The 15,776-nt window shown below is 36.3% G+C and overlaps 1 protein-coding gene across 1 annotated transcript in view; it reads right to left on the bottom strand.

Annotated features, from left to right (window-relative positions):
- The window catches only part of LOC140137808 (U4/U6 small nuclear ribonucleoprotein Prp31-like), a 99,603-nt gene extending 89,159 nt beyond the window's left edge, over positions 1 to 10,444 (bottom strand). The window contains 3 exon segments of the mRNA XM_072159593.1: positions 7,345 to 7,402; positions 7,949 to 8,186; positions 10,377 to 10,444. Coding sequence (XP_072015694.1) covers positions 7,345 to 7,402; positions 7,949 to 8,122 — 232 coding nt within the window. The 5' untranslated portion in view covers positions 8,123 to 8,186; positions 10,377 to 10,444.
- Positions 10,445 to 15,776: the final 5,332 nt, after the last annotated feature.

The raw sequence follows: 15,776 nt of genomic DNA on the forward strand, positions 1-15,776 counted from the left end.
TTTGGTACTAATCACGTTCTCAACAAATTTGATGATATTTCACTTTCTCATGCAAATAATGTTATTGAAAAGGTTGAAACATTTAAGTATTTGGGTGTTGTACTTGACCCAAAATTAAGTTGGAATGATCATGTAACCTTTGTATCAAATAATATCTCCAAGCGTATTGGTATTATTCAGTAGAGTAAAATATTATCTTCCTCCTAAAACTTTAAATATGCTTGCCAATGCACTTGTAATGCCCCATTTTGACTATTGTAGTACTGTATGGTCAAACTGTAATGCTGATTTATCCAATTCTCTCCAGATACTTCACAATAGACTTGCTAGAATTCTGCTCAATGCCGACATTAGAACTCCTATAGTTGATTTAATGCATTCTCTGAATTGGTTTAAACTTGATAAAAGATGGGAAAACCATCTCCTCATTGTAGTTTTTAAATGTCTGAAAGGTCTTGCTCCAAATTATCTGAGTTCCCAATTTTCTTTTACAGAGTCTATGCATGGTAAATGTACGCGTAGTCAAAGTTCTAAAACCCTTATTGTCCCACTTTGGAGCAATAATCAGGTAAGCGTACTTTTCATTATAGAGGTGCCAAGGCATGGAACAAACTTGCATCTGATGTACGAAGTGATTATGATTCAATGAACCTTCATATGTTTAAAAATGTATTTACTCAATGTTCTATTTAACATGGTTTTCTTTAAATGTTTTCCTTGTTTCCATTATTTATGTATAAGAAAGTTTAAGCTTTGTTTTGATTATCATAATTATGTTATTTATTAAGTATTGTATATTTTGTAATTAAGTGCAGGGCCTTCTTGGAGATCAGTACAAGATACTGAAGAGGTTACCCTGGATAAAGAAAGAATAAATAAATAAATAAATAAATAAATAAATGCAACATGTTGCTATGCATCATTTATAGAGTGTAGAAGTGACGAGCCACCTTCTTCATTCCTAACATGTGCACGCTTGTTGACTTATGAGTTCCTTCGAATTATCATGTGGTTTATGAGTGTATCTGGCATTCTCGGAAATATATTTGCTCTTTACACCAGATTCAAACATAAGAGGCAAAGTAATAAGGTCCAGTTTCTTCTCATCACAAACCTCTCCATATCCGATCTCATTATGTGCATATACTTGATCATTTTGCTCTCAGCAGATGCATATTATGTAGACTTTTTCCCCTCTAATTCTGAATCCTGGCGAAGAAGTGTGTTGTGTAGGTTTGCTGGAGCCTTATCGGTATTATCCAGTGAGGCTTCAGCTTTCCTTATAACACTGATAAGCATAGACCGTTTTCTGGGTGTAAAGTACACATTTGGAAGCAGGCGCATGGGTACAAGATTAGCCCGTGTACTCCTAGCCTTGCAGTGGCTATTAGCATTTATCTGTAGCATTACCGCATATATATTATCAGCAGAAAACTCTAGTTTTTATTCAGTGTCGGAGGTCTGTGTAGGGCTTCCAATATCAAAATTTAAGACTTATAATGAAGACAATATCAACATCAGCACAGAAGTTACTGATGGGATAGATTATTGGGATAGAACTACTGTTCTTGAGCAAATAACACTGAATACGCATGATCAAAGTAAAGTGTCAATGTATCTATCCATTATCATGTTCACCGGTATCAACCTTTTCTGTTTCCTAATAGTAGGCTTCTGTTACATATCAATCTTCATTACTGCTAAGAATACTAGCAGAGCCTCTGGACGCTCTCAAAGTTCACGTGAAGAAATGCGAATGGCTAGGAAAATGTCTCTTCTGGTCCTCACAGATTTCTTCTGCTGGGTACCAATTGGGATAGTATCAATTCTTGTCCAGGCCGGTGCGGTTGAAGTAAGCCCTACAGCCTATGCCTGGATAGCGACAATTGTGCTGCCCATCAATTCCATGCTCAATCCATTTCTATATACTTTGGCTGGATTTTTATTTGACAAAGAAAAGTGTCCGTGTTGTAAACATTGAGAAAGGGATGAGACTATGCACATGATAAAAGTTGCAGTTGGCATTATGTTAAATTTGTTTGGAATCTGTATTCATATAATCACTATAACCATTTTGTGTCACTGTGTGGGCCGTGTAACTCTAAAGTTACAATTTCTGAATTTCCCGTATATAATCCAAAAATTACTTTGCCTCATATATGTTTGTAGATAATTGTACTCAAGAAGAACTAAGTGTTATAAATTACAATAAGTACATTTCTTGACTTTTGCATCCATAGTAAGTTCAATTTGAGCAGTGTCCTGATCTCTACAAGTGACAAAGCATATTTGTTATGAAATATCATTTATATTGTAAAACATGTATATATTTATGACCTTGTTTATAAACACATTGTGTTTACTAATTTTCAATACTAAACAGTTTACTAATATCAATGCTAATAAATTAATCATTGATGGGTGGGATTATGTATATAAATTGTAAAAATTTCTTATTATTGACCTTGTTTATAAACATACTTTGTATAAATTTACCATTTATCAATATAAATCTTTATTAACTTACTTGTTTGTTTCTATAACTTTTTAAAGTTCCTTACCAAAATAATTATTTACATTGTAAAATAAAATTCTAACTTATAATATTGTCTTTCCTTTATAAAGTATAAACATACACTGCATTACTATTTAATATCAATAGTCATAATTATTTATCATCCTACTTTCATTCAGGTAGTCAGTTTTTTACAAAAGGTATTATTTTATTGTAAAAAATGTTTACTTATTTACTTTGTTTATAAATTGTAAACATACTTTACATTAACTATTTATCAATACTCATTATTATCATTTAATAAGTTACCTATTATACAGGTAGTTCGTTACCAAAAATTATTATGTTATTGTAAAAAAAATATCACTTTGTCTCTGATCTCACAGGAAATTGGAAATGCAATGCGATATTTTTCAGTTATTTTCTGGCTTTTTGATGATTTTGCTGGATAATTGCTTTAAAAAAATAAAAAAAGGAAAAAATAAAATTAAAAACATAAAAAACAAGCAAAACAAATATAAAAAAAAGGAAGACCAAAACGTTTTTCTGCATGATTTTACAAATGTGCGCAAGTGCCTTTTTTCTACTTTGTTCAAGCCTATACATAATCTGTACACAATTCATACATGTACATTGCATTTACTATTTATCAAAACTCACTTCTGTATAACATATCAACGTATTACCTGTTATTCACTTATTCCAAAAATTATTCCAAAAATTGTTTTAAAAAAACCAAAGTTATTGACTTATATTGTATTTACTATTTATCAATTTTATTAATATAATCACTCTTCACATTACATGTACTTGTTATTTATTGACAGGTAGTTAGGTCCTTATTTGTTAGGGATTTGTATTTATTTGTTGTCATGTTTAATTGTAACACTTTGGGTTGGTAAACTGTTCACTCTTTCTTATTAAATATATTCAGTTTCCTCTTGTAGCGAGCAATCGTTCCCCATTGTGTTTATTTGTTCTTGTACAGGATGCGTATCCCCATTACCTACTTTACTTATAATTATACTGGGGAATTACCTGTTATTCACTTATTACACAAATTATTCCAAAAATTGTAAAAAAAACACCAAAGTTATTGACTTATATTGTATTTACTATTTATCAATTTTATTAACATAATCACTCTTCACCTCACTTGTTATTTATTGACAGTAGTTATGTCCTTATCATAATTATGTTGTTCATGTTGTTGATGGTTTATACATAGATTTTCTATTTATATCAATACTCATGTAATCATTTTACAACCTACTTACCAGGTTATATTGCATTTTATTCATTTATTGATACACGTAGATGCTTGACAAAAATAATAACGTATATTGTAGAGAAAGGTTGAAGATTTGACAAAGCTAGAACTTTTGTTATACAGTGCAGATTGTTGGTTGGGATGAGGTTCTTTTTAAAGGCAATTCTTGTTCAGCAGTTTTGCAATGCGGTAATTTCTGATTTCTTCCGATCCATCTAAGTTATCTGGTCAAAACTAGTTTCACAAAAGAAATTTGCAAATCAATTAGCCAATCAGAGCGCAAGATTGAGTAGGATGATATTCTTGTTCAGCAGTTTCGCAATGCGGTAATTTCTGATTTCTTCCGATCCATTTAAGTTATCTGGTCAAAACTAGTTTTACAAAAGAAATTTGCAAATCAATTAGCCAAGAGCGCAAGATTGAGTAGGATGATATTCAGAATTTGGGGAGCACAGCAGCATGGGTGAAATTCATTCTCTTGAGCATCCGGCATGCTACAAGATAGGTGCTTGAGCAACTTGCTCCAACTGCATTTTTGCTACATTTTCATATGATTTGACTCTGGAGTATTTGTATTTTTATATATTTTCTGCATCTAGGAAGAAGTAAAGAAATAAACAATAACTGAATCAACCTAGTTCGTCAAGACCATCTTTATTTGACTGAATCCAATAAGTTTACCTGCACATTCATGTTATAACTACATAATTATACTTGCTCCAAAATTATCTGTAATTCAGTGTAACTACTCAGTTTTATAGGCAGCCATTAGTCTTCTAAGGCAAAAAAAATAGATTTGTCTGTCCCCCCGTGCGACTTTGTTAATCGACCTGGGCCATTAATGGATCAAATATGGTCAAATATGGTATATGAAATACACATTTTGTTATGGAAGATGACTTCTTTAATTTGATGCCTTATTTGTTATATTTTAACAAGAAACAACAAAATCAGGCCAGAAAGTCAGATATCCTCCAAACCAAAAGTGACACTTGCTGAGATCATCAATTGGATATCACAGCACAGCTATCCTGGGTAATGATTGTACATGTCTACTGACAATCTGATCAAGTGTCACTTTTGAATTGGAGGATAACAGACTTTCTGACCTAAAATATGTTGTTTTTTGATCAATTTTCACAAATAAGGTGTCCAATTACAGACACATCTTCCATAACAAAATGTATATTTTGTCATTTTTGTTTTATCGAACAATGAAATGATGGCTAATGAGCAGTTACTTTGTGCGTTAGGGCTCATATTGAAATACCCTACCACGTTTTCACACAGAAAGAAGGCAGGATTCCCCTCACTAAGCGAGCGCCTCAGGAAAGCTCAGTCATAAAATGGATGGATTATATGCATCAGTGATACACCCTGCCCAGGATTTTAACAAAGAAGGCTAGCACAGGAAAGCTGCAGGATGGCGCACACCTTCCTGTGTAAGGGAATTTCAATATGAGCCCATAGATGTATTTTGTTCTGCTACATCACTGAAAGTAACTTTATAATAAATCAAATGCAATTAAGAAACCATCCACCATCACCATACCTGTCATTGATGCAAGTGATACTCATCTTTGCTAGGCTTATAAAATGAAACATGAGAAACCCAACTGCCATTTTGTATAGAATAATATTACTGTTGTGGCAAAAACTAACTGAAACAGATCATCTTTTCTCCCCTTGGGGTAATTGAGAGCATCTACAGCATCAAGTATCAATATAATAATAAATAGAGGTTTTGTTGCAGCAGCTTGTAATCATCCTTTTTTGTAAGATTTACAGTGTAAAATCAAAATTTGCAAACCTTTTCCCCAAATTTATATCAAAATAGATTCACATCAAAAGGGGCACTTTGCAGGTGAAGTCAATTTTGAGTTCAGTATTTCTGCTTTGAAAGCATTTTGCAAGCTTTTTAAAGAATGACACCTCATTTTTAAAAAATGACACCTCATTTGCTAAAATTGATCATGGTATTAATATTTTATAGGTGAAAAAGCATCCCAAATTCTTATTATTTTCCTTATTTTTTTCTGTATATTTTAATTTACGAGGGGGTATCCAAAAGTTTTTGACATCACCCAGAAGGAAAAGAGCTATATTGATGAAATTTTGTCAGTGTAATCACTGGTCCTTATGTACATTATGGTCCAAACATGGTCTCATAAGTATGTTTAATTTTTTACAGGTGGCGCTATGATGGGCAGTAGGCGCATAACCTTTTCATGATAAGATCCTCCACTTTCTTGAGTTTCTTCACTGTGGCCGCATCATCCGTAAATGATTAACGCCCACTTCTTGGCTCATCTGTGAGGGACATGTGGCCAGTTTGGAAATTCCTTTTTCAAAAAGCAACAGTACCATATGATGGGCAATCATCACCGTAGATAGCTTTCATTTCATCATAGATTTTCTGAGCATTGTAGGCCTAACCCTCCAAATGCAGGAACTTAATCACGCTGCATGCCTCAATTTTCACCATCTTGCAGGTTATGCACCTACTGCCCATCTAGCGCCACATGTAAAGAAAGTAAACATACTTAGGAGATCATTTTTGGACCATAATGTACAAAAGGACCAGTGATTACACTGTCAAAATTTCATCAATATAGCTCTTTTCCTTCTGAGTGATGTCAAAAACTTTTGGATACCCCCTCGTATATGTTGAAAAACACTTTGTTGCACTGCATCACAAATATGCTATGACGAGAGATGGCAGATGTAGAGTGATTGTAGCAATTACCTGGAATGATTGGCCATCATGAACAAGTCATTAAACTAGAATTACATGGTTCGTAATTAAGGTAGCCCCCACACAAAGGTGTGTAAATATGCAAATAACATGACATATAAACAACACTAGTACATCAGGCCACCATATCCAATCACCATCGCCATACCAAGTTTGAAGTTCATCGGTCATTGGGTTTAAGCTGCAGAGTGGATTCATGAATTTGCTTCCACCTGGACAGCCAAACAAAGAAATAACCAGACAAACAGGCAACCACTAGGATGATAACATTTAAGCCCTACATATGTGTGGGGCCAAAAATCAAATAAATCTTGGTGGTTATTTAATGCACTTCACCATTGTAGTACCCGCACACTTCAACAATTTTATTCTACTGCCACTGAGATACACACAAATTATTAAACAAGGGAGTGATTGTAGCACACTTCCTCTCATATGAAGATTATTACACCTGGCTGAGGTGACATATCCTGCGCACTTGCACAACACATTAGTGCCGCAGGGATCAATCCCATGACCACAAGCTACCCCATTATTATGAGCCGAAACCTTTACATCATACCCTTGATGATGTTTGCACACGATCTGTTCCTCAATTGGTCAATTCCAGTTGAAATTCATACACCCCTATGGAAGACATTACCTTAATCCACACAAGGAATGTGAATTTAAAATGGGATTACCTGAATGGGCTAGTCCATTTGAAATCTACACTCCCTGTGTGGGAGATTAAAGCCATGTCTTCACAGAGGGTGCATGGATTTCAACTGGAATAGCCCAAATTTATATGTGATATCAACTTACCTTCTCCATTCCTGGGGTTCTTCTGGAAATGCTCTATTTGAGACAAAACATTGGCCAACTGGAATGCACACAAAATAACAATTCAAATTAATATACAATGCATCATAATTTCTTGAGAATAAATGATGGCAGTGGTACTATAAACAAGGAGAGTCCATACTGTGTATAGCCCTGTGTACAATAGTATGGAAAATTTGCGACATTGAATTGTCAAAAATAGGGATAAGAATATTGTACTGCTGGCAGTTTTGGCAAAGATTTGAAGTCAAATGATATTAGCATCTTCATGAGCATTAGAAACTGTTGTCCATGCATTTTTCTTTTTGCATTTTGTGAAGAAATGAGAAAAAAAATTGGACAAAATGGTCTGCAAAATGAAGGGGCAAATCTTCTTGTTCTGTTGGAGGCATCGGTATCAATGTAGCTTACATGCTTTTAAATGTGGTACACTTTTTGGCTTCTACCTTTCTAACTAAGGATTAGGATTAAGGTGTTTCATTTGGTAAAACAGGATAATATTTCTTAAACCCAACAAAAATTAGTACTGTATTTTCTGGAATCAATAATATTATTAAACCTACATCTCCATCTTACATGTACATACCTCTGCGCTATGTCTTAATTTGGCGATATTTCGGACTGAGTCCATCTTTGTTTCGATCTCCATCTCATCAATATCCTCAATCTCATCATTCATTTCTCCATCATTGAGGTCCTCATCCTCCCCTTCCTCCGCAATCTCTTCCAGATCAGCCAAGAGTTCATCTGCTAAAGACATGCTGTTGTCCTACTGGATCACCTTTAACACGTGATAGTGACTTGAGCAGTTTTCGTTAAATCAACTGTAAAAAAAAATAAAATGGGCTATTACGGTTGAAATCCACACACCCCCTATGGAAGACATGACCTTAATCCCCCATGCAGGTGTATGTAGACTTCAAATGGAGTCACCCATTCAGGTAACCCCATTTGAAATTCACACTCCCTATGTAGGAGATTAAGGTCATGTTGATCTTCATAGGGGGTGTATGGATTTCAACTGGAATTGCCCATCACATTGGCAATTTATTTTGTGGGGTTTTTGAGGTTTTTGATCGTCATGGTCATGATGGTGAAACACTTTTTAGGACACAATTTTCTCCAAATTCTGTGATATGTTGTTTTTGTAAACTCGTTGATGTTGTTATCCATGTGATTGTGACCCAACATTATTGTTTTGGCTCTGCCCCAAAATGCAATGTGGCTTTAATCGTATACCCAGTCTGGTCACGCCTTGATCGAGAAATCTATCTACTCTCCACGACGACACAATAATTACTATGTGGATAGAAGATAGAGGGTGATAGTATAACACGTTCAGTCATCATATCGTCTTAAGTTTTAAAACGCATCAAAACATTTTTTTAGATTGTCCAATTTGGCTACAATTTAGCTTGGCTAACATTTATGTATCTTAGCTGAAGTATTTGCTTACTTTTAACCGGAAACACAAGCGCTGAAGTACAAATTCCGACCATATTATGAGTCCGTTTAATTCTGCAGCCTTGCTTGATCAAAGTTGTTTTGATGACCGGCCAGTGCCACTCATTAAATACTAATGGCAAAATCCAGTGCTGGGCAAATCAATCCATCTCCCGATTTGCAAAGGTTGACTTGTCATTGCATACTGATGGTGATACCCTTCCGGTTCTTGAACATGTGAGCCCAGCACTACACGTGTTGATCACCTTATTAAAATGGGGACAGTGTGATGTCTGACGATCACTCGAGAAAAATTGACACAAAATGACGTTTTTCTTGAGTACAGTCAAGGTGAATTGATGAAGGAATATGTGACTTGTCAAGAACAATATCCTCATATTTTTGAGACAATAATTAACTTGAGGAAGAAGTTTTATTCATATGCATGACATTGGGCCCTGTATATGGCAACCTTGTACATGTGCCAGACATGAGCACAAATACTTGCACCTTCTAACTTTTGTATCACAAGCGGTTGTTCATACTAAAGTTAGAATTTTCGAACAAGTCACGTCATATGACGTGCCCAGCCATCTCCAAACTATCGTATGGGTAAATGCTAGGCGCACATGTAGCCTATAATTTGGTTCATCTCAAGTTCGGTAGTGACGTAGGTGCTTATTTCGCTTGCCGCAGTATCGAATCGTGCGTGTAAAATTAAACGCCCTGAGTGTACACGCACGAGCTCAGGGGCGGTTTGTCAGCACGCTTGCGGCGCAACCGCAAAAGAGTAGGTATGCCAGGTGAATTCAAATTTGCCATCAAACTGCATCATTTTATATATCAAATTAAAGCCCTTGAGCTAAGAAAGCCAACACTGAAAACCTTTTTGTCATAGCACTTTCCGTAGCAAAGTTACATCTTGTCAAAGATTGATTTTCATCAAAAAGATTCTGCTGGCAAAATTCCCCAAAACAGCATTACGGGGGTGTTTCTAGATCTTAGTCTCATGACGATAGCACTTTTTTATAATGGAACTGCTATCAAAATCTCTCTGAAATTCCATGTGCGAGTCTCTCATCACCAAAAAAAATCATATATTTGGGTCAAGTGAAGTATAGGTCTACAACATATTTATGAAGGTTTCTTTTTTAAACAGCTTCTTTTAAATTTCAATGTAAATTTGTATTGCCGGTTTCGGCCATTTTGACTGACTAGCAAATGTGTTAACTGAGGTTTCCCTGTCATAGTACCTAGAAAGAGCATTGACGTCACTACCAAACTTGAGGTGAACCAAATTATAGGCTAGCCTGGGGCCTGATAGGTTAAGGCTTTGATATGAGCATATTTTGTAACTCAAAAACTGTAATTAAAAGATAAAAAATGTTAATAACTAAAACGTAAAAGTTGTACTTGTCTTGTTGATTGAAGGTAAGGTAAGCTTATAAATTAAAAGTTGTATGACCCTTCTAATAACTAATTATTTAACATGCCATATACCCAATACTTTCGAATTACGTTAATTAAGGACACATTTTTACAGATTATTAGTTTCTACAATTACTACTTACAATTCAATTCTATGCTCCAAAATAAAATTCACAAACGTTGAAAATGCGATTTTGTCTGCTAAGCAAAGCCCGTCGTCAATTACGAATGAGGGCGGTAAATTCTTCAATTTTCTCAGGCGGCGGGTGGCATGATGGTCGGAGAGAGCCGGCAAAACCACTCGGCCGTATGGCATTTTCGCAGTTTTGTGGGGTTCATACCCGGGGGTTCATACTGCAGTTACTGTCCGTTTTCCTATACACAATACACAGTGCTCTTTCCCATTGACGAGTGACCTCTACAAATAGCCCTACGTTATAAGTATGGGGATATGACTAGTTAACGTCGCTGTGTGAAAAATACTGACCGGCCAATATTAAAAGTACTCTTCTAAAGTTCTAGAAAATATAGTTTTTAACATGTCCTAAATTTTTAGCTAATTTAGATGTTTGGAAATATTCGTACTTTGGTGTTTTAGTTAATGTTATAGCCTATAGGTAATAGTACATTGCCTAGTTAACGTCGCTGTGTGAAAAATAACCGGCCAATATTAAAAGTACTCTTCTAAAATTCTAGACAATAGGGGAAGGTGGGGCATAACGGACCCCCGGGGCAAAACGGAACCACCTGGAAAAATAGGCCTTGGCAATACTGCCGTCTATGCAAATTATATTGAGGAACACAAGTATGGCTACGAGGATTTACAACAAAAATTTTATCTGAAACAATCCACTGACATTCGAGCAAGATCGAGTCAAAAATTTACTACCCGTCTGGTGTAAGATATGTAGATGTTTAATGCGCTGAAATTTTACTTCATTAATATCGGATTCCCAAATACTTGTGTATATTGTAAACACGAAGGTACTAGCCATGAGCTGTATTAAGTGCATGGCCTATATGCTACGATGTATTATGCATGCAACCTATTTCTAAAAAATCGGGTATGGGGCAAAACGGAACCCTAGGTGTGGGGCATAACGGAACAGGGTTCCGTTTTGCCCCGGGCGTTTTGTCCCACAGATGGGTTCCGTTTTGCCCCAATTGGACATAACATCACTCAAGGAAATGTAGGCGTTATCTAGGGGCCTACTCGAACATGGTAAACACTTCGCTGAAACATAGACATATAACTAGACCTACAGACAGAATTAATGATTAGAAGTTAACCCCTTACTCCACAGAGATGGTAGGCCTACTGAATATTTCTTTCTAATCAAATATTGGTCATACATATTATAGGCCTACTTGGCCTATAAGAAGTTAACCACTCACTCCACAGAGATGGTAGGCCCACTTAATATTGTAACTGAATATAGACCTACATATAACTAGGCCTAGGGCCTACCGATGGAATAACTGATATAAGTTTGCGCCCAGGGTGCCGTTTTGCCCCATAGGGGGTTCCGTTTTGCCCCGATAGTGGGGCAAAACAGTTTTTTTTTGTTGAAAATATTTCTTCATTTTTATAAAAAATTGTAAGATTCAAGTTATATTGGTTAATGGTATATTAAAGGTAAATACAAACTTCAACTGAACATATAATTTTTACAGTCATATTACTTATGGTGACGTCACAGAGCATCCTCAAAGTTAAGTGTTCCGTTATGCCCCACCTTCCCCTATAGCCTAGTTTTGTAACATGTCCTAAATTTTTAGCTAATTTAGGTGTTTGGAGAGGGTCGTACTTTTGTGTTTTAGGAAGGATATGTAAACGACAGATAACACCAAAAATATGAAGAAATTACTTCCAAACCGTGTTATCACGGCCGTTTTTAACGTCTACTTTTATCGAAAACAACGAAAACTGAGGGGGTAAACTATTAGTCTCGTATATACGTTTGTGGCGTGTCAGACGCCTACACAGCGAATGCCCACCGTTACTGATGAGTACGTTGAAGATATGGACACGTAATACATAATTATTACGCTTTAAGCTTACTGAAAGTTAAGTTTTTAAGCTTACTGAAAGTTAAGTTTTTAAGCTTACTGAAAGTTAAGTTTTAAGCTTACTGAAAGTTAAGTTTTTAGCTTCCTTAAAATCCCATTAGATCATGGTTATATAATAGTTAAAAGTGTCCAATACCTTCAATTTAACAATGATTTTGTCTCTAAGCTAAAGCAATTAATGTAAGTTTAATTGAATCTATTCCAAAGTGAAAGTCCGATTCTTGAAGACCCGGTCAGTGGCCCGAATGTAGACGGGTGGAAAAATTCTGTCTTTTTTTTCACCAAAACATAAACTGTGACTGTACAGAACCCGTATATTACTACGGAACCCGTAAATTACTACGGAACCCGTAAATTGCTACGGAACCATTAAATTGCTACGGAACGCGTCAATTGCTACGGAACCTGTAAATTGCTACGGAACCCGTAAATTGCTACGGAACCCGTAAATTGCTACGGAACCCGTAAATTGCTACGGAACCCGTAGAATTGCTACGGAACCCGTAAATTGCTACGGAACCCGTAAATTGCTACGGAACCCGTAAATTGCTACGGAACCCGTAAATTGCTACGGAACCCGTAAATTGCTACGAACGCGTAAATTGCTACGGAACCCGTAGAATTGCTACGGAACCCGTAAATTGCTACGGAACCCGTAAATTGCTACGAACGCGTAAATTGCTACGGAACGCGTAAATTGCTACGGAACCCGTAAATTGCTACGGAACCCGTAAATTGCTACGGAACCCGTAAATTGCTACGGAACCCGTAAATTGCTACGGAACCCGTAAATTGCTACGGAACGCGTAAATTGCTACGGAACGCGTAATTTGCTACGGAACGCGTAAATTGCTACGGAACCCGTAAATTGCTACGGAACGCGTGAATTGCTACGGAACGCGTAAATTGCTACGGGCGCGTAAATTGCTACGGAACGCGTAAATTGCTACGAACGCGTAAATTGCTACGGAACCCGTGAATTGCTACGGAACCCGTAAATTGCTACGAGCGCGTAAATTGCTACGAACGCGTAAATTGCTACGGAACCCGTAAATTGCTACGGAACCCGTAAATTGCTACGGAACCCGTAAATTGCTACGGAACCCGTAAATTGCTACGGAACCCGTAAATTGCTACAGAACGTGTAAATTGCTACGGAACGTGTAAATTGCTACGGAACCCGTAAATTGCTACGGAACCCGTAAATTGCTACGGAACCCGGTACATAAAATTATAATAATTATGTAATGTAGAATTTTATCGGAAATTTTGGCCCGTAGAGCATTTAGTTACGTAGCTGGTTGAAACAAGCTAAAACTCATCGCGTAGCGTTACATTTGTAAATCGGACCAAATTGGTTCTTCGGAAGAGTGCGACGATGATATCAGAACATACCGATACACTATTTACGCATCGTAAAGAACTACGGAAGGACAAAATATAAAAATGGAGAATTTATCGAGATTGGTAAAAACAAGCGAAAAGTCATAGCGTATCGTTACGTATCTCACACGAACCAAATTAATGCTTCGTAAGGGTTTGACAACAAAATTGCAACTCACAATGATTTCAGTCGGCGCGCACACACTACATGTTATACTTTTGGGTTTCTATGTAGAGTTTACATGTACATGTACTGTAGTACAGTAGTATAGTGCGTGTATTATCAGTACATGTCATATCATTTCTGCAAAGTATATGGACTGTGACACTGTTATGCTCGCACAAATTATTATCATTAGCATCTGTTTTACTTGTAAATAAAGCGAGTATGATTATTAACTGTTTTTATGTTCCAATATTCTGACTAAAATACGCTATACCGTACGGTATGATTCGCATTTTGTGCAGTGAATTTAGCGATGGTGTACGGACAGAAGTTGTCTATTATCAAGCATCTAAGGAGTGTGAACGGTAACTCTTGGATAGCATTTTTATCTAAAGCTTCTGGTTTACTTGAAAAATTAATAAAATATAATTGGGAGTGTTTTTGTGGGTCTATTCTAGTGATCAAAATGGGCTATTTTCAACTTCGAAAGGACATTTCGTCGCCATTATCGGCGACCGATTACATTCGGTAACTATGTAGGGTTGGGCGGTATGGGAATTTTGAATCAACAGTACCGCTATACTTTTGTGTGCTAATTGGTATCGGTAGTTTTAAATTATAATTCTTTGTATCGCCCAACACCACTTAAACCAAATAAGACTCCTTAAGTCAAAACTGAGGGCGCTCTAGATAAAAGTAGACATCACGCATAGGCGGCGAACGGCCGTGGTTAAGTCAACAATCATTATGGGCGTAAACCACCAAATAACTTCTCCATTGAAAAGCACGTAAAAATCAACTTTTTCAAACGGCGATTTTTACCAGGCGTGACAATATTTTTCACTTTTTTACGTCATCCCTGTATTAATTAAGGACTGAAATTTTATTTAAGCTTCAATTTTGGGGAACTTTATAGAATCAGTTTTTATTAAAAAATGTTGAAAAGCGACGCCGCTATTTCAACACCAAAACTAACATTAAAACTTGTTCCGTTAGCAGTAATTCGGACAGGGCCTACTTTTCTTGTGAAATCGATTTGTATAATTTCATATCTATTTTAGTCATTAATAGGTTAGTATCTTTCATTTAAATCAGAACATGCCAACCTCACGAAGAACATGGTCCCTAAGGACACCACATTGTCTCATGTAGCCATATACGTTTAACCGGAACTCATCACCATTGCACCTTTCGCGCAGTGATTTAGTGTAATACGCCCTTGAACCGCACAAGAGGTTTCAATTTTTTTTTAACTTTTCTCTATTTTTGGAAACAATAAACTATTCTAAGAAAAAGTGTCATTTCTTTAATTCGTACATTACACCAATCTGCTATAAGGGTTCTCTAAACAATGTTTGATACATTAAAAAAAACCCGCCATTTTGGGTACTTTTGACCATTATGGATATAAGCAGAGTTTATAGCAGGTTTTATCATCTTTAAATACAATTATGACATCATAATAGTTAAAACTTTAACAACAGTGAGTCAAATAACTTCAGTTGCACATTACATAAGCAAAATGCACAAATGTTTCTGACCCCCCCCCCCCATGACAAGCATCACCTCATTGCACGAGTATATGCCTAGGTCGAAAACGTTAGGGGTAGGGGTATAAAGACACGCCCCCCCCCCCCCCTTGCGCGCATATTTTCTCCCAATGTCTGATAATATTACAATATCTTCAATCAAAGAAACTCGTCACAAACTTGGTTAATCAATTTCCCTCTAGAGAATTGAAAACGGCCGCATTGTAACTAATAACGCCATATACCGACCAAATTTCGTTAAAATTGAGAGGAAAATAGAAACGTCACCTTAAAACGCTATTGATAAGGCAGTTGGAGGTACTTGGATACCTTTGATGGGATAAATGTTTCCGAGAGTATCTTATAAACGCATTTCATGTTATACGTTTTTCAAT

This window comes from Amphiura filiformis, chromosome 17 (assembly GCF_039555335.1).
Source record: "Amphiura filiformis chromosome 17, Afil_fr2py, whole genome shotgun sequence".
NCBI classification, from domain to species: Eukaryota; Metazoa; Echinodermata; class Ophiuroidea; order Amphilepidida; family Amphiuridae; genus Amphiura; species Amphiura filiformis.